This window comes from Sceloporus undulatus, unplaced genomic scaffold (assembly GCF_019175285.1).
Source record: "Sceloporus undulatus isolate JIND9_A2432 ecotype Alabama unplaced genomic scaffold, SceUnd_v1.1 scaffold_16, whole genome shotgun sequence".
NCBI lineage: Eukaryota > Metazoa > Chordata > Lepidosauria > Squamata > Phrynosomatidae > Sceloporus > Sceloporus undulatus.
In genome coordinates, this window is record NW_024802938.1 from 4,114,054 (window position 1) to 4,141,417 (window position 27,364).

Below are 27,364 nucleotides of genomic sequence, written 5' to 3' on the forward strand. Positions count from 1 at the left end.
GTTTTGTTTCACTCAGACTGTAAGTGAAAGCATCAACATTGATCTGGGTAAAGCTGAGTAAATTTCTTAAGAAGTACCTATTTATTACCCTGATAGTAAGCTAAATACACACTGGCCAAGATCCTATATCAGAACATAGTTCCCCTTACACAGTCCCATCTCCTTCCACCTGCCTCTCACCACAGCTATCAAGCCCTGGGAGGGGTTGGTGCTGCTCACAGCTCACCCCTTACCAGTGGGGAAGGGATGGAGGGGGCAGTGAATCAGACCATGAAGTAGCAATTCAACTAAGCTCAATGGGAGGGGAAAAATTAGGATGCACATACAGATACAGTGCACCCTCCTTTTCCTTCTCCCATGTTTTCATGGACTTAATCGCCTCTCCTTCTTCCATCTTCCATCACTGGAGAGCAGCAGATCCTCCTGGGGCTTGACAGCTGACAACAGGAGAAGTTTCCAGATGGAGTGTAAGACTAAGAGAATAGGTCTCTCTGCACCATTCAAAAATGATATACACAAGTGTAAATATTATTTACATGTACACATGCCACTAACAGTATGCTGGGCACTAACTATCCAAGTGTTAAAGACAATTACAAAACTTTTTTAACCATCCCAAATCCCCAGCCAAAAGTTTATTTAGACAGTAAGATGCATCCAGAAAACTGCAATTCAACCTTTGAAAACACAAATCTTAAGACAATTAATATTATTGTAGAAAACAGTCAAGCATACTATGGCCAGAATCCAGTGGTGTACTTCTGCTAGACTCCATGATACTAGATGGTGAAATACATCACAGGATCTTGGCCTATATTACCATAAACTATACATTACCTGAACTGTGGAGCTAATTTCAGATGCAAAACCTCCTGTAATGGGGGCTTCATGACTGATCAGCAACCGCCCTGTCTTGGCCACAGACTGGAAGACAAATACATTTTTAAAATTACATGAGTAGTATAAAGCAGAATAAATAATTACTTTCTGCAACTAGAATACACAAAATATGTATGTTTGAGTGCAAATTTGTAATTAAAACACTATCACTTTTGTTGGACGTTGTGTCTGTAGAGTATTTCACCACAAATTTGAGCTGGATCTCTAACTATTGGTGACTTCAAACAGAATCATATAAATATAACAATACACAATTCAATAAACAACCTATCATGAGCATAAAGTACTATAATAACAGAGAATGCTATTATGAAGAATAGCAAAATGAGGACTCAGCAAAAGCGAATGAGAAATCACCCAGGGTCAGGGCTTTGCCAGCAGATAATGCTCACCAACATTCTCTGAAGATGCCAGCCATAGATGCTGGCGAAACTTCAGGAATAAATAATAATTCTTCCAGAACATAGCCACATAGCCCAAAAAACCCACAAAAAACGATGGATGCTGGCCATGAAAGCCTTCGACTTCACATACTATAATAAACTTTGTTTTAAAAAATCATTTACATACAGTACAGATGTCCTTTTGTTTTTAAAAATCAGCTATATCAAAGCATATTAAATCCTCTCTCAATCATAGCCAAGTATCTTGTAAGATTTTTCAATGACTGTCTATGATGAGAGCCAGAGCAGACAGGTGGGAAAGAGTGCCCCAGGCCACTTTGACCACAAGTGACCACACAGCCCACTCCAAAAGGGGGCCACCACAACAGGATTCAACCCACACCGTCAGGAGACAGATTAGACTGGCTCCTTTTTGCTCCTGTCCAAAGGACCAGAGCATGGAGTCGGAGTGGCTTCAGGCCACTTTGAGGGGCATGCATCGTATAAACACCACACCCTCAAAATGGCGGGAAGCCACTTCTTTTGGCCCATCTGTTCTGAGTCTAAGTTAAGTGTTTCTTTGTTTGTTTTTTCCTAGTTAGGCTTTTCTGTACTTGGGTATAGAAAAGGCTTCTAGCCAGACCTCTTCTGCAGCCTTCATTCTGGTCCAAGATCTACTCTCACCTCAAGCTCACTGCCTGCTGCTCACAGTCTAACTATAGCTGAGATAAACTTTTCATGTTGTTGTCTTAAGTGACCTTTAAACTATAGTTTCTTCTATTTCCCCCTTCTGTCTTCTTGACTAAATCCCCCACCACAACTGCCCAAATACATCTCCCTGAGTAGAATGTGAACTGAGCATTGGTCAACCCATTATTTTATCCATGTACAATTCTCCCAACAGTTGCAAATAACAGAAAGCTATGTGATACCACCAGTCTACCCAACCAGAAATCTTTTTTTCATAAAGCCAGCCATTTGTTTACTATAATCTACAAAACACCACTTCAACTGCCATCCTAACATTTAAACACTGTGACATCTCTGTCCAAAAGTAAGAATAAAAGATACAGTTTGATACTACTTTACAATTAACACTTCATCTCTTACTACAATCAGTCCCCCCACATTCACTGGTTTCCCTTTAATGGATTTGATGATTTGCAGATTTCATTAATATGATTTCTCTAGGAATCTCTAGGTCTTCCATTGTGATTTTATGATCAACGTCTGGCAAAAATTGACACAGAGTTCTGCTAGAGGACCCAGAGTCTTAGGCGGGTTACAGACGGGCAGGGGAGGACGTCTTGGAGGTGTATTTAGCTGAATGCGGAGCTTCCAGACGGCCCGCCCCGGGGGCGTGCTTCAGGTGTTGGAGCTTCCACACGGGGGGGCAGTGAAGACGCCTCACCTGGGTCCGTTTCGGACCCGGAGCTTCCAAACCGCCGCCTCGGAGGACGCTGCAAAAAGAGAAGCAGCTTCCGCACGGGCGGCCCAAACCGCGGCTTTTTTTTTTCTTTTGCCGGCAGGCGGATGCGAAGCTGCGCAGCTACAGTGCTAAGCAGCGGCAGAAAGCCTATGTGCGCATTTAAAGCGCCCAAGCCCCTTTAAACTTTCTCTCATCTACGAGGCCATGGAGGCTGGCATCTATGTGCCAGGGAACCCCAGCATCAACATCACAGGCCAGCAGATCGGGCCCCTGATACTGGCTGACTGTGCCTACCCCATTCGGAAGTGGCTCATGACCCCCTTGAAGAGAAAGAGAAGAAGAAAGCAGGGGAGACTGTGAGGAATGCCCTGGCAGATTTTTTTCTGACAAGGAGAATCTGAAGGATGGCTCCTGTGCCATCATCTGTGATGTCAGAATGCATTGTACTGTAATAGCATAAGCACATGAATAAATGTATCCCATTATCCACAGTTTGAGTCTGCCTATCATTCCTGATCTGTGCTGTGGGCATGTTTTGCCACGTGCCTGAGGGGGACACACACAAACACACACACACAAAAGGTCTCCTGGTGCCTGTTTTCCTGGGGCAAAAAGATACATCAGCTCCAACTGCCAATTGCCCCTTTGACAATGTATCAATCCCCCTCAAATTCAAGCTTTCCTAATGGCCAATTTGAATGTATCAATGGGGCACCCAGAGGACATCTATTGGGGGAAAGATTCAAACTGCTCCTCTGAAAGCTTTCATTGGACTAGGACCACATTGGCCTAACGGCCCAGAGCCGCAGGTGCCCATATATACCCGTGCGCAACTGTGCAAGACCCCAGGACGGCGATCAACATGGCAGCGCCACGCAGGAGGGTCCCGGTCCGAATCGCCTACTGGACAGACGAAGAGGTCGGGATCCTCCTGGATTCCCTGATGCCACAGGCAGCCGCGAGGAGGGTGATGGCTAGCACCAACAAGCCCAACCGGGGGCATTTTCTAGAGGCATCTCGTGCCCTCCGAAACCAAGGGTTTCAAAGAACGCTGCACCAATGTAGAGTGAAATTTAAAACTCTGAAGGCAGCGTTCTTTGAAACCCTTGAGGATTTCGGAGAGGCGCCCCCGGTTGACAGGCAGCCACCATTCTTCTCGCGGCTGAAGGACCTGTGGATCAGGGGAGATCGGCCCAGACCGGAAGATCGCCGTCCTCCAGGTAAGCCAGAGCTCTTGCCATGCCCTGTCCTACCCTCCTTGACCCTTCCCTTGCCCTCCTCTCCTTCCTGCATGGTGCCAATGCCATCCCTCCTCTTCCCTTCTGCAGGCGTGCGGCCGAGGCGGAGGGAGGGAGGGCACCCTGCCAGGTCGCCCTCTCCACCATCCTCGGGGGACGAGGATGTCCCCGAGGGTGGGCCACAGCCAGGACCAGCTGCTGTGGCCCCTCCGCAGCCAGAGCAGGCTCCTCTGGTGGCAGGTAGGTCCCCAGGGTGAGGGGTTGGCTGCCTGCAGCCCCCACGACACTTGTGCCCTCGTCTGCCATGCCAGCATGGTAACTTGGGCCTTTCCTTCCTTTTTTCCAGGGCTTGAAGTCCTCGCTGCTGTTGCTGCCGCCGAGAAAGAGGAGCCTGGGCCGAGCCGCCGCCTGCCAGGAGAGCCAGGGCACTTGGCCCTCAATGCCAGTGCCCTGGATCGTGTCCTCCAAGCCCGGCAGCAAGGTAAGTGTAGAGGTGAACCCAGGGAAGGGAGTGGGGGCACCCAGAAACCCTGCCTGTGGGAGTGGGTGATGGGCTGCACAGGCTGATCCTAACCATCCTCTTTCTTTTCCCCCCACAGAGAACCGGACGGAGAGGAGGTTCGCTGCCCTGGAGGAGAAAGTGGACAAGCTGGCTGAGAGAGAGTCCTCCATGGAAGAGACCCTCCAGGAACTCCTCCGCCGGCTGCCCGCCCCACCGCCTCCTCCCCCTCCCTGAAGCAGCTTCCCTCCCCTGCCCCCTCTGCCATCCCCCCTTCACCCTCCCCCTTCCTTTTGTACATATTGTATATAGAAAAAAAGTTTATTTTTTAAAAAAAACTTGTGTGGTTAATTATGCGCAACTGCGGCAGTGTGGCTGTGAGTGTGAATGGGACAGCTTAGGCGCAACTGTGCAGTCTAAAACTAGGCAGGAGTGCTGTGAGGTAGCAATGTCCAAACTCTGTCCTTCCAGGCGTTTGGACTTTATCTCCCAGAATCCCAGACCACAGGGCAAGGTGGCTGGGGATTCTGGGAGATGAAGTCCAAACGCCTGGGAGGACAGAGTTTGGAGATTGCTGGTTTGGGAACCAGTGAGCCAGGCATGGTGGGAGGAGAGAACAGGAAGGGTAGAATAGAGTAGATAGGGCTGGGAAGGAACACATGCCCTGGGAGGCGAAATGATGTCTTTATGGGACATCATGGGACCTAGTGCCTTGTCAGTGCTCCCTGCCGCTTGATCCCAGGCCCTCTCTAGTTGCCCTTTGCCTTTGGGGGCAAGTTTAGAGAGCATCAAAAGGTCTTGGGCACATTCAAGCTCCGGGGTCTCTTTTTTTTTCCCTTTGCCGGCTGGCGAATGCGCAGCTGCGCAGGGCTAAGCAGCGGCGGCAGAAAGCCTATGGGCACATTTAAAACAAAGGTGGTCTCCTGCCAGCTGGTGATCAGCTGGTGTTGGCATCCTTGTCCGTTTGCACTTTGCCAGTGTCAGCAGCATCATAGATGCCTCCTCTCCTTTGGTCCCCGCGCTCCTGCTGAATCTGCAATGCGCAGCCACAGCTGTCTCTGCTGCCACCGCTGTCCCCCTGCCATCTCCCCTCACCTCCCTTGTACATATGTCAATATTTACAGTTTTAGCGTTTTTTATTGTTAGGTGAAAATGGCACAGGAATGTGTGTAGGGGTGCACTTTAAAGTCCAAACTTTCCAAGCAGCGTATGCGTACATGTTGCTCTAGGGTTAGTGTTAGGGTTAGGGTTACGAGGCTTAAAATGCGCCGCAGCTGTGCCTCAGCTTCCACAGCTGCATGGCAGCGGACGTTGCAATTAAAGCCTGACTGCAAACTGCGCATGTTCCAAGACCCCAACTCACTATGCGACGGAGCTTTTAAATGGGCAACTTAAAGTAGCGGCGTAGCAATTCTGGTGTGCCGGTGCAGCAGCTCTCATGGCTTCTTCCCCTTCTCGATATGTGTCAGCATTCAGGTAGGACTGCTCCAGTTTCTGCAAAATGTTTGGCTGGGACCATATAGCTATGAGGTCAGCCGTCTCAGTATGAGACCAAGACGTCCCCTTGCCTTTTTTGGGGGTGCTGGTGGATGGCTGAGCCATCCTGCCTGGTGGCAAAGGGGAGCCGCCACACAGCTGTGCCAGGAGCAGCTGAACTGTGCCCGTTCCCAGGTGAAAATGGCGCAGGAATGTGTGTAGGGGGTCACTTTAAATCACAAACTTTCCCTTTTCACTTTCTACAACCAAAACATCCGCCGGCAAAAGTTACAACTTCCCGCGGTTCTACCAACGCATGCGCACAAGTGGCTCTAGGGTTAGGGTTACGAGGCTTAAAATGCGCCGCAGCTGTGCCTCAGCTTCCACAGCTGCATGGCAGCGGACGTTGCAATTAAAGCTTGGCTGCAAACCACGCATGTCCCGGGAACCCGACCCATTATGCGACGCAGCTGACACGGAGCTTTTAAACCGGCAACTTATATTTGCGGCATAGCAATTCTGACGTATCGGTGCAGGGGCTTACAGACGGAGCTGCGCAGGTACGCATCAAACAGAAAAGAAGCGGAAAAAAGCAGCACCTTTTTAATGCCGCTTCTTCCCGCTTGGGGCGTGCGGGGGGCGTGTTCATGACGGCATTCAGGTAAGGCCCGTCTGAAGGCTCTACCTTCATGATGTCATGAGTACATCCCTTTTTGCCCGTCTGTAACCCGCCTTAGAGAGCTAGGAGTTGATGACAGAATCGTGCTGGAGAACCTAGAGATTTCTAGAGAGAACACAGTAATCAAATCTGCAAATCAACAAACTTTCATTCATGATTTTTATTTATATTTATTTATATTTGTGGTTTTTCCACTTTTGAGGGGGGATGCTTCAATAAAGAGCCCAACTTTGGTTCACTTATAGCAGAGGCTATTTAAATTAAAGCAGGCTACAAAATAACACTACCCTATATGCATTTTGTACCATGGGTTTATTTTATTTATGGGGCTGTACAGCACAGTGCATGTAAGCACTACACCAAAGACGCAGTGTGATGCTGCCCACCATCTGGTCAGACAAGCAGCGTGGGGGCAGCATCTGGATGGCTGGCAGGTGGACGCCACAGCCTCACTCCGCCCCGAAGCCGGCTCTTTATGCCAGTCTATTGAGGTCCTTGCTCACCATGGTGATTTGCTATACTTCACAGTGTAATTACACATAATGTGAGAAGACTCTGTTTCAAAAAGAAAAGCACTAGGTGACATCATTAATTTAAATAGAAGCCTACTTTTTTAGGACTGAATAAATATTAAAAGGATATAAAGAAATCCTCACAGTACAATCAAGTCCAACTACTTTCCAGAAGATTATTTTGATATGTGAAAGCTATTATCCAAAATAATCTGCCCTACATTAACAATACATTAATAATCTGCCCTACATCAAATGCCTATCAGAATCAAAATCCATAAAGTTCAATTGTATTTCATTCCAGTTAAGCCTCTGGCCTGAATAATGTACAACATGTACATTTGTTCTGGTGTATATATATATGCTGTTGAAATCCACCACCACTTGTAAGCTTCTATTATGTGCACAAAGTGAAAAACTCACACAAAGGAAATTGAGGACTATGCCAATCCATCTGTTGGATTTGACTTTTGAGAATTATTTCTTTGTATTCCTCAGTCCTTCTTGTTCTATGTAAATGCAGGATGATAACTTCTCAATTTTCTCTTATAGTTCAGACATTGATAGGTAGCATACTTTAAATTTCCACCAAGTTCTTTTCATGTTTACCAGTATGCCATTAGGAATCGCATGTTTAACAGCACTACTATGAAAACAATCCGTTTTTATTTCATTTGCTACAGGAATTGTTAAAAAAGGAAACACAGCCTACTCAGACAGCAAGATCAGAAAAAGGAAATCATATTCTTCAAGGAGCTGTACCAAAGAACATATATGTAAATCAGCGAATTAAATAATAATATAAATGATACACTGACAACTATATCAAATGCAATGGCTGCTGCAAATATAGCCCTGTTCAGGCATTCACCTTCATGTGTGGAGGGACTAATTGTGGTAGGAATGTGGGCATGCACGTAAGCTTCAACAAATGTTAACATGAACTGGACAGCACCACAGGCCTTTGCATGCTGAGTACAAAGACCCACAGAGGACTTTGTACCATGTCCCACTAACATAAATTACAACACTTCTATCATCCAGAACCTAGTAATGCAGTCAAATGTTTTTGCCACTAGGGATTCTATAAGTTTTGTTTTGAAAATGAATGCCATTTTAAAAAAAAAACATTGATGACAACATTTGACTACAAGTGCATTTTGGCTCACCATCTTTTTCATCATGGCTGAACTAAACACCTCAACTGATTCTGCATTTATTTCCAACAGAACACTTAACATTCTTTGATCAAACCCTAACATAACACAGATGATATTGCTATTTAGGACTGAGAAATGCACGAATGCACATTGTTATGGCAATACAGGGCAAGAACTATAATGGCACATACATATTCCATCTGCAGAGAGAGAGAGAGAGTGTGTGTGTGTCTGTGTGTAAAATAACTGGACTGATTTCTTCAAGAGCTATTAAGGATTATTTTTCCATAAACTATTAGGTTTGCAGAAGAATAAGAGTTTCAGCACTTCCTTCAATGACTTTTTTTGTTAGTAAAGAGGAAGCACTTTCCATAATTAACTGCAAAAAATCAAGAAAGCCCAGCTATTCCCATACATATCTCTCATATGAAAAGTAGTGAGGGTTACTCCATACCATCACAAATTGAAGTGGAAAACAGATTTAAAAGATAAGTGACTTTCCAGTCATCATTAATAAAGACAACTGTTTCAAAATATGCTCTAAACCAGAAAATGAAACAGCACAAAAATCAAAGCCTCACAACCAGGGTCTACCATCCAGTATTTCTGGGGTATAAGAATCAAATATATACCAAAAGTCTGACAGGCCTTTGGAAATTTTATTCCTACTACAATTCAGTTCTGGACTATCTGAAACATACATCTCAAAAGAATAAATAAAAGGTTTTCTATGTTTTTAATTGTACTGTTTTAATCTTATTAAATTGCTCTGAGTCCCAGCTTTGGGGAAAGGGGGTGGTGGTAATAATAATAACAACAACAACAACAACAACAACAACAACAGTAATAATTTTGTGGAAAAGAAATGAGGGAGGCAATGACAAGAGGAAATGATGACAAACACCAACTTTTTTAGACTCATGCCACAGCATTATTTGGTCCACAATCTTCCCTGCTGGTACCTAGAGCTAAGAATAGCATTACTGTACATATCTAAACAATACACTGCTAATTTCATTTATCACATAATGAGTAATTTAAATATATCAAGTTCACATGATTCAATCAAATTTTCAAATGTATTCTGACCTCACTATCCATATTCATTGTCTGAGAGTCTGTACTTGCAAATTATATTTATAGTTTATATTTAAATTATATTTAGCTATGTATTTATCTGAAGTGTAAGTACTACTGAAAACAGTGGGAGACACTTTTCACACACTTTTGTAGAAACATGTTTAGTATTCCACTGAGTATCCAGGCTGGGGGGGGGGGTTGTCCTTTCAACCATAGAGCAGGGAAAGAAAAAGAAATGAACCACAGTTATGCTAAGTGTTTATAAGGGGAAAACTTAATTCTAGCAAAGATATTTCATACATCCAAAGTAAAAGAAAAAGAAAGATGAAATTTTTAATTTTAAAAATATCCGAAAGCTTTTTATTCAAGACCATTCTCTGAACATGGCCATTGAACAAAGCCATGATTACACTGATAGTGCCATATTCTCTGGGTGTCTTTCTCACTATCATTGTTTTAAGAAGCAAAACAAAGGACAATATTCTTAAAATAACTTCAAAGTACTTAATAGAAAACAGCATTGCACAACCCAGCACCTTCCAGATATTTTGGGATACAACTTCTACAATTCCTGATCATGTTTTGCTGGGAGGGGTGTATGTCAACTGAAATCCAAAATACCTACAGAACACAAAGTCGAGGAAAGCTGACAGACACTCAGTTTTAAATATAAATTAATACAAAGTACAAGAGTCAGTACAGCAGAGCCAAGACTCAGTTTAACTTCTAGTGGCCTCTAGTGGTGATCATTCTGTAGTAGCATATGGTATGAAAAGTATTAAAATAATAATACCTGAAAGTTCAGACTATTTGCTCAGTCACACTACTTGTTTTGCTAGCTGTTTCTGAAATCAGTGGAAAAACAATTAGATCTCTATTGGACTGAGCTAATCTATGTAGACTGAAATATAACTGATACTATTCCTCCAGAAAGTCCTATTCCACCACTGTATCATACCACAAAAATGACCCTGGCTTTCAGATGCTATGCCAGGAAGTGCAAACACTGACAAGTTGTTAAACTTTCATGTATGTCCCTGATGACAATGTGCATGTCTCCTGTTCAAGGATCAATCCAGTTAAATATATTACAACTTTCAGAATCCACAAGTACTGACCATTCTGGCTGCAGTATCTGAAGCACCTGAGCAATAGGAATAACAGCAGCACACACACAATCAGTTACTATGAAATTGGTTCATTATTCCTCATTCTGAAGGGATAATTCTGAAATTATTGCTAAATACAATATATGTTTAGGGTAGCAAATATGACTTGCTTCATGTGTGTAAGACACATAAACAAGAAATGTAACCAGAACTACACATCTGTGTAGCTGTGGTTGATGACAGGTTACCACAGAAAAGGATGACAGAATGGCAGGGGGAGGATATGCTTTTGGCTTCATTTTTATTATAACTATTACTCACAGAATCTGAAGTTTTACTTCTCAGTCAAAAACACATAAACAGCAGTCTTGTAATGAGCAAATAGAATCATTGAGTCACCATGTTAAAAATCCCAGGTTTGTTTAGCACAAAATCAGGATGAAGTGGTATGAAACTGGTAATTGTAATTCAGATATAAAACAAACTCTTTGTAGAAGCTGAGATATGTGATATAATATGATGACATACAAGTGCACAATGGCTGCATCCATCCTGCAGAAATAATCCAGTTTGACACCACTTGTAACTGCCATGGCTCAGTGCTATGGAATTCTGGTAATTGTAGTTTGTTGTGACACCTGAGCTCTCTGAGAGAAGACTAAATGTCTCACAAAACTACATTTCCAGAATTCCATAGCACTGAGCCATGGCAGTTAAAAGTGGTATCAAACTGGATTATTTCTGCGGTGTGGATGAAGCCCTGGCAACTAAACTTTATAAGTTGTTCCCAAACATTACAAGGAAAGGCATGGAGGCATGCAATCGAATGCTTCTCAGCAATGCTTGAACTCCACCATAATGTTCTTCTGCTAAGCCAGGAATGGGAAACTGTGGGAGGCTACAGGGCTGCATTACTCCACAGGAGACCTGGTGGGGACACACTTCCCATCGAACATCCCACTGCAAAAGAGCACAAAATCATTTTGCTCCCAAATACCTACCAATGCCTTCTTGGGGAGCTGGGGGCTGTTGGGGAAGTTTTGACATGTTTTAGGCTCTTTTAGGCCCAGGAGAAGATTTTTTTTCAAAACAGGGACAGGAAATCACTTCTGCTTTACTTCCAGTTTTGAAAAAGCCTTTCCTGGATATAAAATGGCCCAAGGGAGGCCTAAAATATGACAAAAATGCTCTCACATCCCCCAGAGGCTATTTGGTGCAAAAATGTTTTTCAGGTTTTTGGTTTTGTTTTTTTGACCCCTTGAGGTTTCTGAGGACCACAAAAATGGCCCAAGAGATTGCATGTGACTCACAGGATGTACTTGTCACACTCTTGTCCTGAAAAAAGTGGGTACATGGTGTATGTTAGTGATCAAGTTTTTTAATCCAACGTGGGATGTATAATTGATACAACCAGTAACATACATGTATTTATTTTTACAATAAAATACATGTATATTTTAAAAAGCTGTATGGAGACATAATTCAATTTCAGAAGATTACAAGTTCAAAGCTGCATAGAAAATGTTCCAAAATGTGATATCTAAGCCGCAGATAAAATGTGACTGGGGTAACCTGAAGGGAACAAGTAAAAGGGGACAGAGGTTCTGCTAAAACATGCTATGCTGGTGCAGTTCTAGAAGGTTCCAAATGGTTGACACAGGGAAATCCCATATGTGTGTCAGACATAAAAATATACAATTCTTTATAAAATTCCTCAAAATGTACTTAAATGTAACACTTCAAAGTAACAAGAAAACATTACTCATTACACAACTTTGGTCCTATGCACTGCATATAACTTTGTTAAATCTTGTTACATTTTGTTAAATCTCTCAAACCAACTAGTTACAGGTAACTGTGTTCCTTGTATCTCTTCCAGCCTTTTAATCTATCATTTTATTCTCTTTTGCCTTAAGATTCCTTTCCTAATATTTTCCTACATTTCATAAAGTAAGGAAATTCAGAAAAAAAAAATCTTAATTCAAGCAGTGTACCATCAAATGTTGAATTGCCATTGTTTTGGAAGTAGAGAATGTGTGATTATTTTCTAGAGTGGTGTGTTTACAAATGGGGTAGCACAAAACTGAGCTCAGATTTCATAAATCTTGCTATTTAACCTCTTTTTCGAAATGAGATTTCAGTAAGAACAGAAACCATTTACATTTAGAAACAAGTGGGGGAAAACAATGGAAGGAACCTTTACATGCATGGATATAATTGTATCTACACATTACACCATGTTTGTAAATGGAATTCTATATATTTGTTTCACTTGGGATTCACTTTATGAAATACAAGTCTTTCCTCCCTAAAAAACAAATCAGATTAGAGTATGAATGATGGTATAGCCATGCATACGTCTACTAGGCAAATCTGCTTCTTATAGATTTAAATACTATCAAGAGATGTATGCTTTCATCTCTTCCACCCTAGCAATGATGTGCTAAGGAGCAAGTGGGATTATGCCATAAAGCACCTGTGATGGAAGTCAAAGTGTCCATTCTGAGTTGAGGAGCAGGGAACTTCTCATATTTCCTTGCTTATTGGAGTATACACTTTCTTACTATAAACCAAAGACTCACTCACACTCTCCTTTCTCTCTGGGAATTTTTATTTTAAGATCTAGAACATTCCTCAATATGTTATTTGAGACTTCTCCTGTTCTACTACTAAAATTGTGTAACTTTTCTTTCTGACCCAGTGAAAGCTAGAGCAAGTGATTTAATTAAGATTAAACTGGAGGTCAGGAAGAACAAAATATTTCAAGGGCAATCCCTCAGTTGTGCAACTCTTTCCCAAAGAATATCTCAGAGGCTTAGCCTTTTGCCATCTTCATTTGCTCCTTGGGGTTCATTAAATATTACATATTTTGTATAGGAAAATATTTTATGCATAATACTTTTCAATATATTCCTATCCAACATAAACAAGTACAATGGCGTGCACTAAGATTACATATACTTACCTTGCATACAGTCTCTGCATCCCAAGGAAGAATAGTCTTCAAATCAATTACTTCACAGGACACACCAAGCTTCTCCTGAGCCATAATTGCTACCTCTTTGATGACATGAACCTAGAAATTGTGGAGAAGGAAACATGCAACAGTATATTGATGTAGTTCATTGTTAAAGCTTTGAATTCCATCAGCATACTGGAGTGGTGTGAATCTGAACATACTGTCATAGAGAAAAAATATTGACCTTGACACCCTTTCTGCCACTGAATTCCTAAAAACACTTAGAAGAATATACATGTTTTGGCTGACCAAGCTGAAAATTGTAACCATCATCTCCATTTCATACACCCATATTTAAAAAATCCATATAAAAAGTACAGTGTGCCTGCATTATACGTAGGCGCCGCTTACGCGGCTTCCAGCATATGGGGCAAGCTCGTGGTGCACACCCCGCAGCACGCCGTGTGCATGAGCCCCATTACTTCTAATGGGGCTTGATCATACACTTTTTTTCCTTTACATGGGGATCCGGAACGGATCCCCCACATAAGGGAAGGGCGCAATATTGATGGGATGGACAGTGCTCCTTGACAGAACAGTAACCATCTACAGTCAATGCTGGTCAACATATCTTTCTGCTTTTCCAGTTCAGAATGACCAAAAAGGTAATAGAAGAGTCGGTGCTTAGGTGATGATATTGTTCCATTGTATTTTTTGCTGTGTAGTTTATCAATATCTTCTGCTTAGTTGATTTTAATAGTACTATACAGTGCGCCCACGTTTTACATGGGCACGCCCGTTGCATGCCCCAGAAGAACTAATGGGATGTGCATCGTGGGCGCAAGCCCCATTACTTCCTATGGGGCTCAAGCATACAGTGATTTCCCCTTACATGGAGAGATCCAGAAAGGATCCCCACAAAGCGGGGGGGGGGGCACTGTATTTTGTTGTAGTCATATTTCAGCCCTGGTATTGTTTCTCTTTCTTTAAACAAAAAAGTATTATGTGTTTTGTTACAGTTACACTATATTTACACAATTATAATGCTTTAACCCTGGTATTGTTTCAGTGCTCTTTTACTTTTACTTTTGATTGGTAGTTGAATCATATCTTTCAGATGAATAATTAATGCAAATTGTTTTAGTAGACACAGTAAATATGTTTCAATGGGCATTTCCAACTGAACTAGTGCATACTATAGCCATCTGATATATGGCGGTGCCATGTTTAAATTCAAGCAAGGAAAACATACACACATATGGATGTACACACACATTAATTTTACATATACATTAATTTTAAGGTTTCCACAGCTGATGAAAACCTAAACCTAAATGAAATTGCTAGTCCCAACTACAACAGAGTCACTGAATCAAAGGGATTTATACAAGTGCTGACTTAATGTTCAATAATTGAATCAAAGGGTCTACTCTGTTTTGGATTAGCAATTGCATCTAAACTCTAATGTACAATATTATGAATGAATGAATTTATTACAGCACATGGACAGCACTAAAATACAGCAAAAATACAAAACACATAACATCAGGTGTACTGCTGTAGCACAAATATATATACATTCTACTCTGACGGAGATGTATTAAAACATTGACATAGTTATACAGTTATCAACAAACAACTTTTTCAATGCCATACCTGTAACATTTTATATAAAATGATATAAAGATAAAATCTGTAAAAACAATAAGATGATGGCTCGTTATGGCCAAACTCTAAAGCATTATTACTTCATCTGTATTAAAATGTTTTACGGCATATTATGAAAGTTGTGCCTCTTAATAATTAAAGAAATTAATTAGACTAAGCTGTTGTTTGTATGCAAGTCTCACTGAAATAATGTGGAAAAGTCAATAATTTATGAAAAGTTAATGCCCACAATCATTTAAACACTTTCTGATTTCAACAGAAACTGCATGAAATGAATTTAGTCTGTGTGCAACCCTGTATATTTTACTTTTTCAGTAAAACTACTTCTTAGTTTAGCCCACACTACTGTTTAAAATAATACTATTCTTAATATTAATTTCAAAACCCACTAGTTATCTTACTGACCTGAGTACCCCAAGCCACCAGCGTGACATCACTTCCATCCTGAAGTACTTCTGCTTGAGAAAGTGGAATATAGTATGGCTCCACGGGGACTTGTTCCACTGAGCAAATGCAAAGCAAAGTAATTTAGAGTCCCTAAATGTAAACATATTTAAATGTATAAATACCTGAAGCAATGATATCTAGTCAACCTCTAGCAAACGTGATATAAAATACAACAATTAAGACACCTGCTTGAAACAGCACTGCCTAAGACAGAGGCTTTAGTTCATCTCAGTCCCAACACTATTGGTAAGCTTTAGCTGACTTTACTAAACACCATATCCCTGCTTCCTGACTATCATATTATGCTGAAACATGAGAAGCACACAAGAGATGCTTTCAACAAAATGAGATATTCTTCTATTACAGGGGTAGGCAACCTGCGTCCCGCGGGCCGGATGCGGCCCGGCAAGGCCTTGGGACCGGTCCCAGCCCGGTCCTGCCGCCAATTGCCACCGGGGCCTTTGGCGTCTTGCGTGAGGGGCATGGTGGGGCAATTGTCTATAGAAGCTTCAGAAACATGCATTTATCTTAACATTTTTTTAAAAATCAGCAAATTTTTTCGCGTGTCCTCCATTTGTTATAAAAAAGTGTCCTCCATTTGGAAATTTTGTCCTACATTTGTCCCAGTTTATTTATTTATTTATTTATTTATTTAAAATTATTTAATTATTTATTTTTTGGCTTCGGCCCCCCAGTTGTCTAAGGGACAGCAACCCGGCCCCCCGGCTCAAAAGGGTTGCCTACCCCTGTTCTATTATGATATACAAAGAGAAGAAAGATAGAAAGGCAGCTCCCTACTGTGCTAGAAGAAAGCAAGAAAACCAGGAAAGATTCAAAAGGAGAGTGAACAGGAATCGGAAGCAAAAAAGAATGGGGAAAGCAGAAATTAATGACATTGCCTCTTCTGCTGCAGTGCAAACTTTTAGACAGTATTATATACATATAGCACCTCAAGTCAAGAGAAAAAAGCTGGCTACAATTAAAAATAAAATAATTTAATAATTTAACTAAGGTAGCTTTATAGGTAGATTTGATTTATCCCCCCATCACATTTTTACATTTTAATTGGTCATGCATATGATTTTAAATACGAATCTTCTTTTTAAAATCACATGCAGGACCAATTAAAATGTAAAAATCTGATGAGGAAGATAAATCAGATGTACACATAAAACTGCAATTTATTACCAGCCACCTGAAAATAATCTCATAAACAGGAGAACTTCCACTGCCCACCCCCCACCCCCCGATGGAAACATAAGTGAAGGCTGGGTGTCAACGCCAAACTGACTGCATCCCAGTCTGAACCTCTGGTTGAACTGATCTCATGTACCAGAATCAGGATAGAATCAAACCTTATGCCACTCTACACACTAAAGGCCACATGACTAGAAAAGAGCAATTCTGAATATATTCATTTGTTATATTTATATATTATACTGTTTAGGTTTTGAGGGGGAAATACAATTAAAATCAATCCAAGTAATATGTGGAGAAATCTTATAGTAATATGTGGAGGAATCTTATAGAAAGAAGTTGGCAGCATGAGCTTTCGTAGACTAAAGTCTACTTCTAAGTCTACAAAAGCTCATGCTGCCAACTTATTTCTTGAGTTAGTCTCAAAGGTGCTAAAAGATCTCTATACATACATTCTACAGACTAACACAACTATATATTTCCATTCTAGCAATGTTAATAGTAATGGCAATTTGAGCAGACTAAAAACACATAAACAATTTAACAAGTGAACTAACAAGTGAACAAATTAAAATAGGTAAAATTAGCTTGTGTGTGTAATTTTGGCCCCAAAACCTGCCCTAGACTTATACATGATGATGACTTACAGTCGAGTATATACGGTATCCTTCATCCCCTCTCCCCTCCCCAAATTGTAAGCAGAAGAAATTAATTGTAGCTGGGACACTATCTTTATTCTGTAATGCAATCTTAAAAGGAGACTTCCATTTGTATACAGTGCTCTCTGCCTCTCTCAGTGCACTCTGAGGGCTCTCTATTCCACTTTCTTTCTCACAGATTGAACAGCCAGGTCCTGGTAAATCAATCTTTTCCCCTTTGCAAACCAAATTCTTACTTTTCTTCCTAGGGGATGTACAAGCCAGCCAAAAGAGCCAATGTCAGGGTGGAATGGGGGTGTGGCAACTGCACGCTGCATACCCCGACTGCATGCCACACACCCCAAAGCAGTATACACTCTGCCCGTCCGACTAGAGGGCAGGCAGCATCACAACATTTCTTCAGCACAGCATTTAGACACACTGCGCTGCCACTTCTTTTTGGCCCGGAAAAACACCGGATCGGAGCCCTGGTGTGTGATTGCCACAGCCCCAATGCTGGGTTGGATTTCTTTACCTCAGGCCACAAATATTTCTAATATATTATTTTCCTTGTCTTCCTCAAGAAAGTTAAAAATACAGATATTTAGTCACTGGTCTTCTTCTCTTGATCTTCACATTTATACAGTAGTCCTCTGATCTATCCTGCATTACCTTTTGTTTCTCTTCATTTTTAAAACACAGTTTTTAGTGCTTTTCCAGCTGCTCTAATTAAATCAGCAAGCTGTATAGTAAGTTTCTTCAGATTCTCTTGAAGGTTTATTTCTTTAGCTAAATCTGCCTGGAACTCCTGTGTTTTAAATAGCCCTTTATTTCTGAGCTCATTTCCTCTCTTTATCACACCTTATGGTTTTTATTTCACAAGATGCCATGTTATTGTCCATGTGCCTCCCACCTTTCCAATACAAGGTCACTATCATCCTCTGTATTCTGCTCCTCTTGTCAGTCTTGTTGTTGGTTTCTTATTTCTTGGCATCTGACTTTGCTTATCAGCTAATTCTCTTGCAGCTATTTTGGTTTATCTCTCTTAAAGTTAAATGATTAAGTAGGGAGGAGAGCAGAGAAATACAGAGAAATTCCATGTTGTCCAGGCTGGTGGCAATGTTTTTTCCTCTGCAGGGAAGCCGCAGCTGCCAAACCGCATGGCTTCCCTGCGGAGGAAAAAGAACCCGCAAAAAGCGGGTTCTTTTAAAGCCACAGGAGCGGCGTAACAAGTACGCTACTGACACACTGGTTACTAAGCGCCATGCAGCAATGTGCAGACACCGCATGACGCTTACATGACAATGGCGGCGCCCGTGTATACAGGACACAGCCATTGTTACAGGGTACTAGGGTTAGGGACCATGCAGTTGCTCCACAGTCCCTTAACCCTAGTACGGCGCTAGCACGGTGCATTAGCCCCATCTGTACCACACCACAGTTATGCTGCCATCTCCCAGAGTGTCAAACGACTCTCCAACATTTATATTTTTGTTGAATTATTTTTCTCCATTCAATATTTCTTACTACTGACCAAGCTTTGAAAACCTTGCTAAACAAAACCTATTTTCCTAGGTCTTAAAAATTCCAATTTCACTCACTCCAGTTTGACCCATCAGCTTAAATCAATGCAATGAAGAGCCACACAAAACAGAACAGCACCTGAGTACATCATAGCTTATTCATACATTATGTTTTTTCCCAGTTTTATCACTGCAAAAAGGTAAAATTTCCCCCTTTGACAAGTTTGTCTAGCTGTGTCCAACTGTAGGAAGCAACGCTCATCTCCGTTACTAAGTCAAAGGAGCCAACATTGTCAAAGGCGGCTCTGTGAACATGTGTCCAACATGACTGAACAGAACGCTGTTACTTTTCCACTGAAGTAGTATCTATTTATCTACTTGCACTTTTACATGCTTTCGAACTGCTAGGTTGGCAGAAGCTAGGACTAGTGATGGGAGCTCACTCCATCATGCAGCCCTTGGTCTCAAACTGCCAACCTGGCAACCTTGCTATCATCAGAGTTGCCATCTTAACTGCTGAGTCACCACTTCCCTTTTATCACTGCAGTGGTGAACTAATTACTTCACACTCACCATTTTCATTTATTGTTTCCATATGTAATTTTACTCCCTCTAGAAATCCTCAAAACACCACATTACAATACAGTGAAATTGTCTGAAAACAACAGTTACCGTTTCCTGGTGTACTTGTGAAGTTGCAGGGGGAGCCATAAGAGAACTGAAGTATTTTGCCCATTTGAAAATAAACATTTGACTATATATTACTTCCCCAAAACCTCATATTTTGCAAAAGCTTCAAAATTATAGCTGCATAGCTGGAACACTGTGTATTAGCATCACTGGCATAATTTCCTTAAACGGATAAGCAGATGGCAAAATCAGAAATTCTGTTACCATCTTGAAGGCTCTTACTGTATGCAATGATTATCATACTCAAAGGATTAGCATGGGCAACCACCCTTGGTTGAGGAGATGCATACAAGGCCTGGGAGGGCTGCATCTCCTTCTTCGTTCCTCACCACTGCACAGACCTCAAACAGGCTGTTACATCTGTTTAATGTCATACTTTCAGAAATGTTCCATAGCAACATTTTACCACTTTAAGAACTTGGTGAGGTAGGTTGAGAAATTGTGAATTCACAAAGGCAACCCAGTTAATTTCATGTGAACAGAAGGACATGAACCAGAGTTTCCACATCACAACCCAGTACCAGCATACTGTTAGTTCATGGATGCTGGGAGGCTGGGTTAAGATCAGGTGCTCCTTCACATTCCAATTCAGTGACACAACTCAGACTTTTTAAAAAAAATATTACAGGAGTATAGATACAAGGTGAATAATAATGCCAGCTAGTGAATAGAACCAACTACTCAGAGGAGTAGTGGGTTCTCATAGTGGATCCTTCAGATACTATATAGCCATCTATTTGGAAGGCTATAGCTTTGGGTTTCCCACAGTGGTCTAGACAACTCTGATTCTACAAATATTCACAAACATTCATGCATTTTTCAGAAGAAGAATTTCATTTACCATTGCAGTAGAAAAACTTCTGTACATCTGAACACTGGTTAAAAACAACTACCTTTTCCATCTTACCTGCTATGTCACTATGAAGATTTTTACACCAACTCAGAAGTGCTGATAAAACGTTGCTGGATCGTAGAGGAAGCATGCATGTGTGAAAGCCTGGCGTGCTTCCTCAACGTCAGAGAATTGTCGGTTCTTCTCTGGTGTCAGTGTCAGGAAACTTTGTGTTCAGAGGAAATTCCCTGTCACTGACATTAGAAAGGAGCCAACAATTCCCTGATGTTGAGGAAGCATGCCAGGCTTTCACACACACACACTTCTTCAACAATCCAGCAACATTTTAACAGCGCTTGTGAGTTGATGTGAAAATCTTCTATAATAATGATGTAAGTCATTTATTTCTACACCACTCATGTCATATATGGAAGAATTAAATGAATCTGAAAAGGTCACAAGGCATAAGAACAGATAGCTACTTAAACCATGATAATGTCAAGATGACTGGGTTTTTTATTTGCATTGCCACTATGTGCTGTTGACACTGCAAGACAACTGTTGTTGTTGTAGTTGTAGTTAACTCTCCTTGAGTCGTTCTTTCATGCCTGCCTTTCCCATTTTTAGTTTTTTCTTATTTCTTGATTGCAGTCGCCATTCTGATCATTGTTTGATCCAATGCATGGGAAATCTTTAACTATTTCAAAATTGCATTTACTAGAAGCATAAATCTCTTTCACCCCTATGGCGAGTATTATCTCTCATTAAACTCTGTTTGGCAACTATTACAATTTTCTAAATAAACCACAAATATTCCTATTTCATTCTTCAGTAATTAGGAGGACTGAAAGCCAATGTAGTGTAGTAAACTCTGGAGACCAGGATCTGAATCCACACTGAGCCAATGTAACCCACTGGGTGATTCTGGGAAAGTCACACTCTCTCAGCCTCAGAGGGAGGCAAAGACAAATCTTCTCTAAACAAATCTTGCTAAGAAAACCTTGTGATAGGTCGTAAATGACTTGAAGGCATACAACAATTAAGAAGACTAACATCCAGACTGTCAGGCAACCTCCAGTCTAACAAACTACAAAGCTTCAAAAAGAGCATTAGCACAACCTAATCTGACTATCAGGAGAACCCAATTGACTTAATTCCAACTAAACATAGAATTACCTGGTAAATTACAAAATTCTAAATATCAAAGCAAATGTTATAAAAACTATTTTTTTTAAAAAAATAAAGGCAAAAGTAATGTTTGCAAAATTAGAATATACTTCTTTCTATGCAAATATTGAACATTTCTACTTTGTGTGAGAACAGATTTACCTGCTGCTCTATATAGTATCTTTGGTTCAAAGAATATGCAAGGGTTTTTATCGTTTATGCATGATAGCAAAAGGCCTTTGGCTTCGATAGGACCTCTTGGAACCACAACCTGATGAGAAAAAATGAATATACAAAGCAAAAATGTATGAAGCAGCTACCATATCTGCAAACATCTTATACTTCTCTATTAAACATTAAGAACCACCATTTTTGAAGTGTCAAAACTAGATCAAAAGCATGTAACATAGCCCGCAACTCTACACTAGAATTACAGTCTGCTCTTCACATTTGCAGGGGTTAGGGTTGAAAGACCCCGTGAAAGTGGAAAAACTGTGAATATATGGGGAAGGCATACTCCTTGACTGTAGTGCAGCCAAAAAGTTTTTTTTTCCCTTAGAGTGCACACAACTACTACAAAATGCAGGGGGATGATTCTTTGATAAATCAGGAACACCACAGAGTACTGCATTTCTTAAGTACACAAGCAATTGTGAATCTCCTCACTTTTCTCTAGCAATTAATGGGTCAGAGTAGCTTTTCAACTGAAAAATGGCTTGCTTCAGTAGCTGAGATACTTAGTGTGGCAGAAAGTTTTGCTGACAAAACCATGGCTTGGTTAACACAGAAACAGCTCCTCAAAATCACCAGCACTAAAACATCATAATACTACTATGTAACTTGAACTGTTTAAACCCATTATTTTAGGATAGTTTTTGAGTTTAATGCTCAAAGCAGTATTCTGCACCTAAGATGTACTCATATACTCTGTACTGCTTGCCCCACTACTGGAAGACATTACCTGAAAGTTTGCATTAACGGACATTAACTGAAAATTGATTTATGTCCCTGGTTTATTTTTGGAACACCATGTTTTATTATCATAATTTTTTTAGATCATGGTAAATTAGTTTTTGATACATATTATTATTTGATACATGTGTATTATAGTATCATGTACACCTGACTCCTTGATCTTTAGAGTATTACAGGGAACATTCTCTGGTAACCAACTAGTAAGAAGTTCTCAGATGACTGTGTTACACTGAGGAGTGTATATGTTTGCAAAAAGGTTTGCAAAGGAATTAATCAAAGATACGATCCTCTCCTTGAAAAGAAACATTCAAGAAGAATGCTACTGAAAGGCAATCTATTAATAAATAAATAACTGTTGCTCATTCCTCTGTTCTTTCAAACTGGGGTACAACTGTTCCTTAAGCATGTACAAAGGAGCACCTTTTTATGCACCAAGGAAAATAAAAGCCTGATTCCAATTCTTAAATTTTGAGGTGAAGTCTTCAAAATTACTTGCTCTCATGTGTTTCATGTGTCATTTATTAGACAAAATCCCTGAGGTATAAAATCACAAGTACATTACAAGATCAATGCACAAGTTAATGCAAAAATCTCTTAAATTAATGAGGTTTATGAAAAAATAGCAAGGAAACAAATACTGAAGAGCACACAACAAAATCTGCAAGAAAAAAGAGGACACCAGTCTTCAAGTGCTCTGTAGGTTGTCTTTCACTTGGAGACTTATCTCCCCTTCTCTCTTATGAAAAGATAGTTACAAAAATAGTAAAGGCATACAACATGACAATAAAATCCTTAAGGTACCTTTAGTCCTGGACAGTGAGCAAAAAAAGCTTCTGGGCTCTGGGAATGATATAAAGCACCATGGCCTACACAACCCCACGGGGCTCTTATTGTCAGACTTCCACAATTAAAGAGATCTCCAGAACGGTAACGATACTTTGCTGCCTCATTAACAATCTGGAAAAAATGTATTCATAGTTAAATATGTGTGTGTATGAATACACACATATACACACAGAGACTTACAATCTGAAAAAACAATCCAAAACATAAAATATATGTTAGATTTTATATACTTATTTCTGTATATTAGGCTTTTAAGATAATTTATGTTCTATGATACATGGGTAATGTCCAACATTATATGATAATAAAGGCAGCTGGCATAATGGATCTTTCCCATTCCTCAGAGGGTCAAGTGAACTGCAAAGCATTATATTTTAAAACTATACAGTGGGAAGAAGGAATTGTGTGAGACTGGATAGTAGAATCTTGCACCATTCCCATGTGATTTATAATTCTGGTGTATGCATGCACACGCACACACATACTGCAGAACAGTAAGAGCCAACCTACAATGTTGAGTAGATCCCCTCAATCCTCTAGAAAGGGTTTTAGAACATACAGATTACTTTGAAGGGGAGGGAATAATGCATTATGTTGCATACCTGGGAAGTTGCTATCATTTTCTCTATTAGATGAGTGTGGCTGGACCTGTAAGGATTGATCTACTGCTGCTGAATCCTCAGAAAATAAACTGTGGAAGGTAGTGTCTTTATGCCGCTCTGGCATTTTGTTGCTTCCTTCTGGCATTGTTTTTTCTCATTGGTGTGTTTTTTTTTCCTCATTCTCCCTCCGGAGGGAGCCCGCAGCAACCAAAGCAAGCGGGTTCTTTTCGGCACATAGGGAGAACGTCATCAGTGCACCATTGGCATGTTGTGACGTGTTCATGACGTAAGCATGTAATGTATGGACGGCGCCACGTAAGGATGGCACCGTCCATACATATTAGAGTTGCAGAGCGTGCGGTTGCCAGACACTCTGCAACCCTAATTTTGGCGCCAACATGGCGCTTTGTGGGCCATCTGTACCGGGCCATTGTTTGCACTGGTGCTGTCTATCAACTCTCATGCCTGAGTCAAAGCTTAATTATGCTGCATAACTCAGCCCCATCCCCTGCTTTACAACTTCAATTCCCAAGATGGCAGCGTAATGAAGTTATTGGCATTCTCTCCATCATTAAATCTGTAGCTCCTTGCCCCAGCCAAACAAGTAAAGCAGATTTTTTGTGTTTGTTTTCCTTTATTTTTCTTTACCTTCCTTAAGGAAGCTTCAGTCTGATTAGCCTGTATTTGTTTTCTTCAGCATCTTTTTTTTCATAGGCACTGAAACAGCTGTTCAAATTCACTCACTTTGATAAAAATAAAAAATCTTTTAAACATTTACTCATTAGGACCCTCAGATTCTCTGTTTTGTGGTCATCTGAGTAGTATTTATAGGTTTGCATTCCTAAACCAAAATCTGCTAGGCAGCAGTGAGTTGATCTGATTCTATTTCTTCATTTTCCATGCTTTGTTTTTACTTTTCTTTCCAGATAGGAAAGACACGTGAGAAGTATCTGAATCCTCATCAGATGTTTTCCTTTTTTGTGACTATCTTCCATTTTTAATTCTTCTCTGACTAAATGTAAGGTGCTTTGAATGAAGGGAGAACATCCCTGATGGCTAGGCAGAAAAACTGAAATATCAGCCAGTTAAACAACACTTATAATTGTCTGTTTAAGGTCACCCATCATTCAGTTGGGGATGAGATTTTACTGGCCTTTTATACAAGACTTTTATTCATCCAATAATATAAGGCTAAACTGATCTTTGACAGGCCACTAATCAGACACATATCTCTAACTTGTCACTGTTATTCTCTGGATGGCACATAGGAGTAATCCACAAACTGCTGGGTTATTCCCACATGCCAAGCAGAAGAAGCAGGAGACCATCCAAGTTCTTTTCTGTTATTCCTGTTGACTACCTCTCCCTTTGCATCAGTTGTTAAGACACTCTAGCAGTTCTGCCACTGAACAAAAAGTGTAAACAACCTGGGTGTGAGCTCTACAAACAGAGGGAAGAACCCCACAGTGGGCCTCCTCCATATATGAAATATGGGTTAGGATACATCAATATGAAATATAATTCCTTGTATGTAAAACCTTTATGAAACTTCTGTATAATTGTTCAACAGATACTTATGCTAAAGGGCTGTGTGAGATGTTTAATTCCTTACTAAATCTAAGGTGCAAAACACACTGCTAAAATAATCCAGTTTCAGACTGCTTTAACTGCCCTGTCTCAATGGTAGGGAATTTTGGGAACTGTAGTTTTGTGAGCTATTTAACCTTCTTTGTCAGAGAGCTCTGGTGCCACAATAAACTATAGTTTCCAGAATTCCCTAGTACTGAGCCAAGGCAGTTAAAAGAGGTGCCAAACTGGACTAAGTGGTGTCATCAGGACGCTATGCCCCTGACTCTGCCCCTAGGCTGGCCTCTCAGGCTGGTCTGGACAGGGCCTAACTGACAAATACCAACGAACTGGCAAGTCTCTCAAATAAAGAGATTGGGGTGAAGAAGCCACTTCTGTTTCAAGACATTTGAATCACCTTGAATCCTGAAATGCTATTGTTTATTATTTCTCTAACTTTTTTAAAAAATGCAACAATTGAATTCAAGTACTACACTGAATATGAGAGAAAGATAGAACAAACACTGTATTAGCCTAATTCAGTATTAGACTAATTTCATCATTTTTTCACAAAGAAAACAGATTCCTAGAGGTAACAAGTGAAGCAAATGCAACCATATCTCTATTTTACCATACTTCTAATAATATTTAAATGTGAACTCGTATATTGTTGAGGTTGTACCATTTTGTCATCAAAGTGTAAATTCTTTTTGCCATGTCAGAAGAAGAAGAAGCAGCAGCAGCAACCACAACCACCAGTACATTCACACAAACACAGTTCTGCTGCTCCCAGTAAAATTCCCCATAGTTTTGACAATTCAACCCAGCACAGTTACACATTTCTTAAGTCTGTTTTTCTTCTTTCTATGCTCAATCTCATCTATGAACATTTTCATTACATTACAGAAAAATAGCCTGATCAAGTTTTCTTATCTTCAGCATCCTAAAATATGCACTCACCTGATCAAAGGCAGGGAAAATGTAGTCAGCAAACTGAATTTCTGCAATAGCAGTGGCACCAGCAACAGCAACTCCAATGCCAAATCCTACAATTCCTTGTTCACATAAAGGAGTATTGAAGACTCTGTCTTTGCCTAAAAAATTATGTATTTTTAATAAACTTTTTTTTTTAAAAAATTGTATGGTGACTTTGCAAATGCTGTACAACATAAAATATAACTTTGAATACATGGTATCTGATGAAACACATGGCTCACAAGGTGGATAAGTGTTATATAAATTACTTCTAAGTTATAAATAGAGAGGGAAAGAAAAAAAATCTTTGGAAATTAAGCATTAAAGTTTAAAAGAAATATAAGAATTAAAGTCTGAAAAAAACAAGATACAGTATATACGATAGCAAATACATTAGCAAATTCAAGCTTGCTTTACTCACTTAAAACACAAAATTTATTGTGTTTTATCCAAAGTGTGTCATATTTATAGTAAGAACAGTGAAATCAAAGGAACTAAAAACACTAGATAAAATCCAAGTGATTTAAATGCATTTATCATAAATTCGGTTTTAATCCAGCTAATCATGTACATGATGGCACACAAAATTATGGTTTAATGTATTTACAAAATGTCAAGGTATGCGTATCACAAACTTACCCATATTACAGTTATAACATAGCGCTAGAAATGAAAGCCAACGTGGTGCAGTAATTTGAGCACCGGACTACAATTCTGGATAGCAGGGTTCAAATGCCTGCTTAGCAATTGAAATCTACTGAGTCATTTTGGGCAAATTAAAATTACATTCTCTCAGCCTCTGAGAAAGACAAAT

General features: G+C 40.3%; 1 protein-coding gene across 2 annotated transcripts in view; it reads right to left on the minus strand.

The window, feature by feature from the left end:
- Positions 1-27,364, minus strand: part of LOC121917391 (2-oxoisovalerate dehydrogenase subunit beta, mitochondrial-like) — a 59,083-nt gene that overhangs the window by 25,042 nt on the left and 6,677 nt on the right. Inside the window, exons 4-9 of one of the 2 annotated variants that reach the window (XM_042443332.1) lie at positions 26,536-26,669; positions 23,363-23,518; positions 21,749-21,857; positions 15,498-15,595; positions 13,431-13,541; positions 838-924 (exon numbers count right to left, since the gene is read on the minus strand). In XM_042443332.1, coding sequence (XP_042299266.1) covers positions 838-924; positions 13,431-13,541; positions 15,498-15,595; positions 21,749-21,857; positions 23,363-23,518; positions 26,536-26,669 — 695 coding nt within the window. Of the gene's footprint in view, positions 1-837; positions 925-11,173; positions 11,426-13,430; positions 13,542-15,497; positions 15,596-21,748; positions 21,858-23,362; positions 23,519-26,535; positions 26,670-27,364 lie in introns of those variants that run through there. The other variant, XM_042443333.1, reaches the window with a different exon arrangement.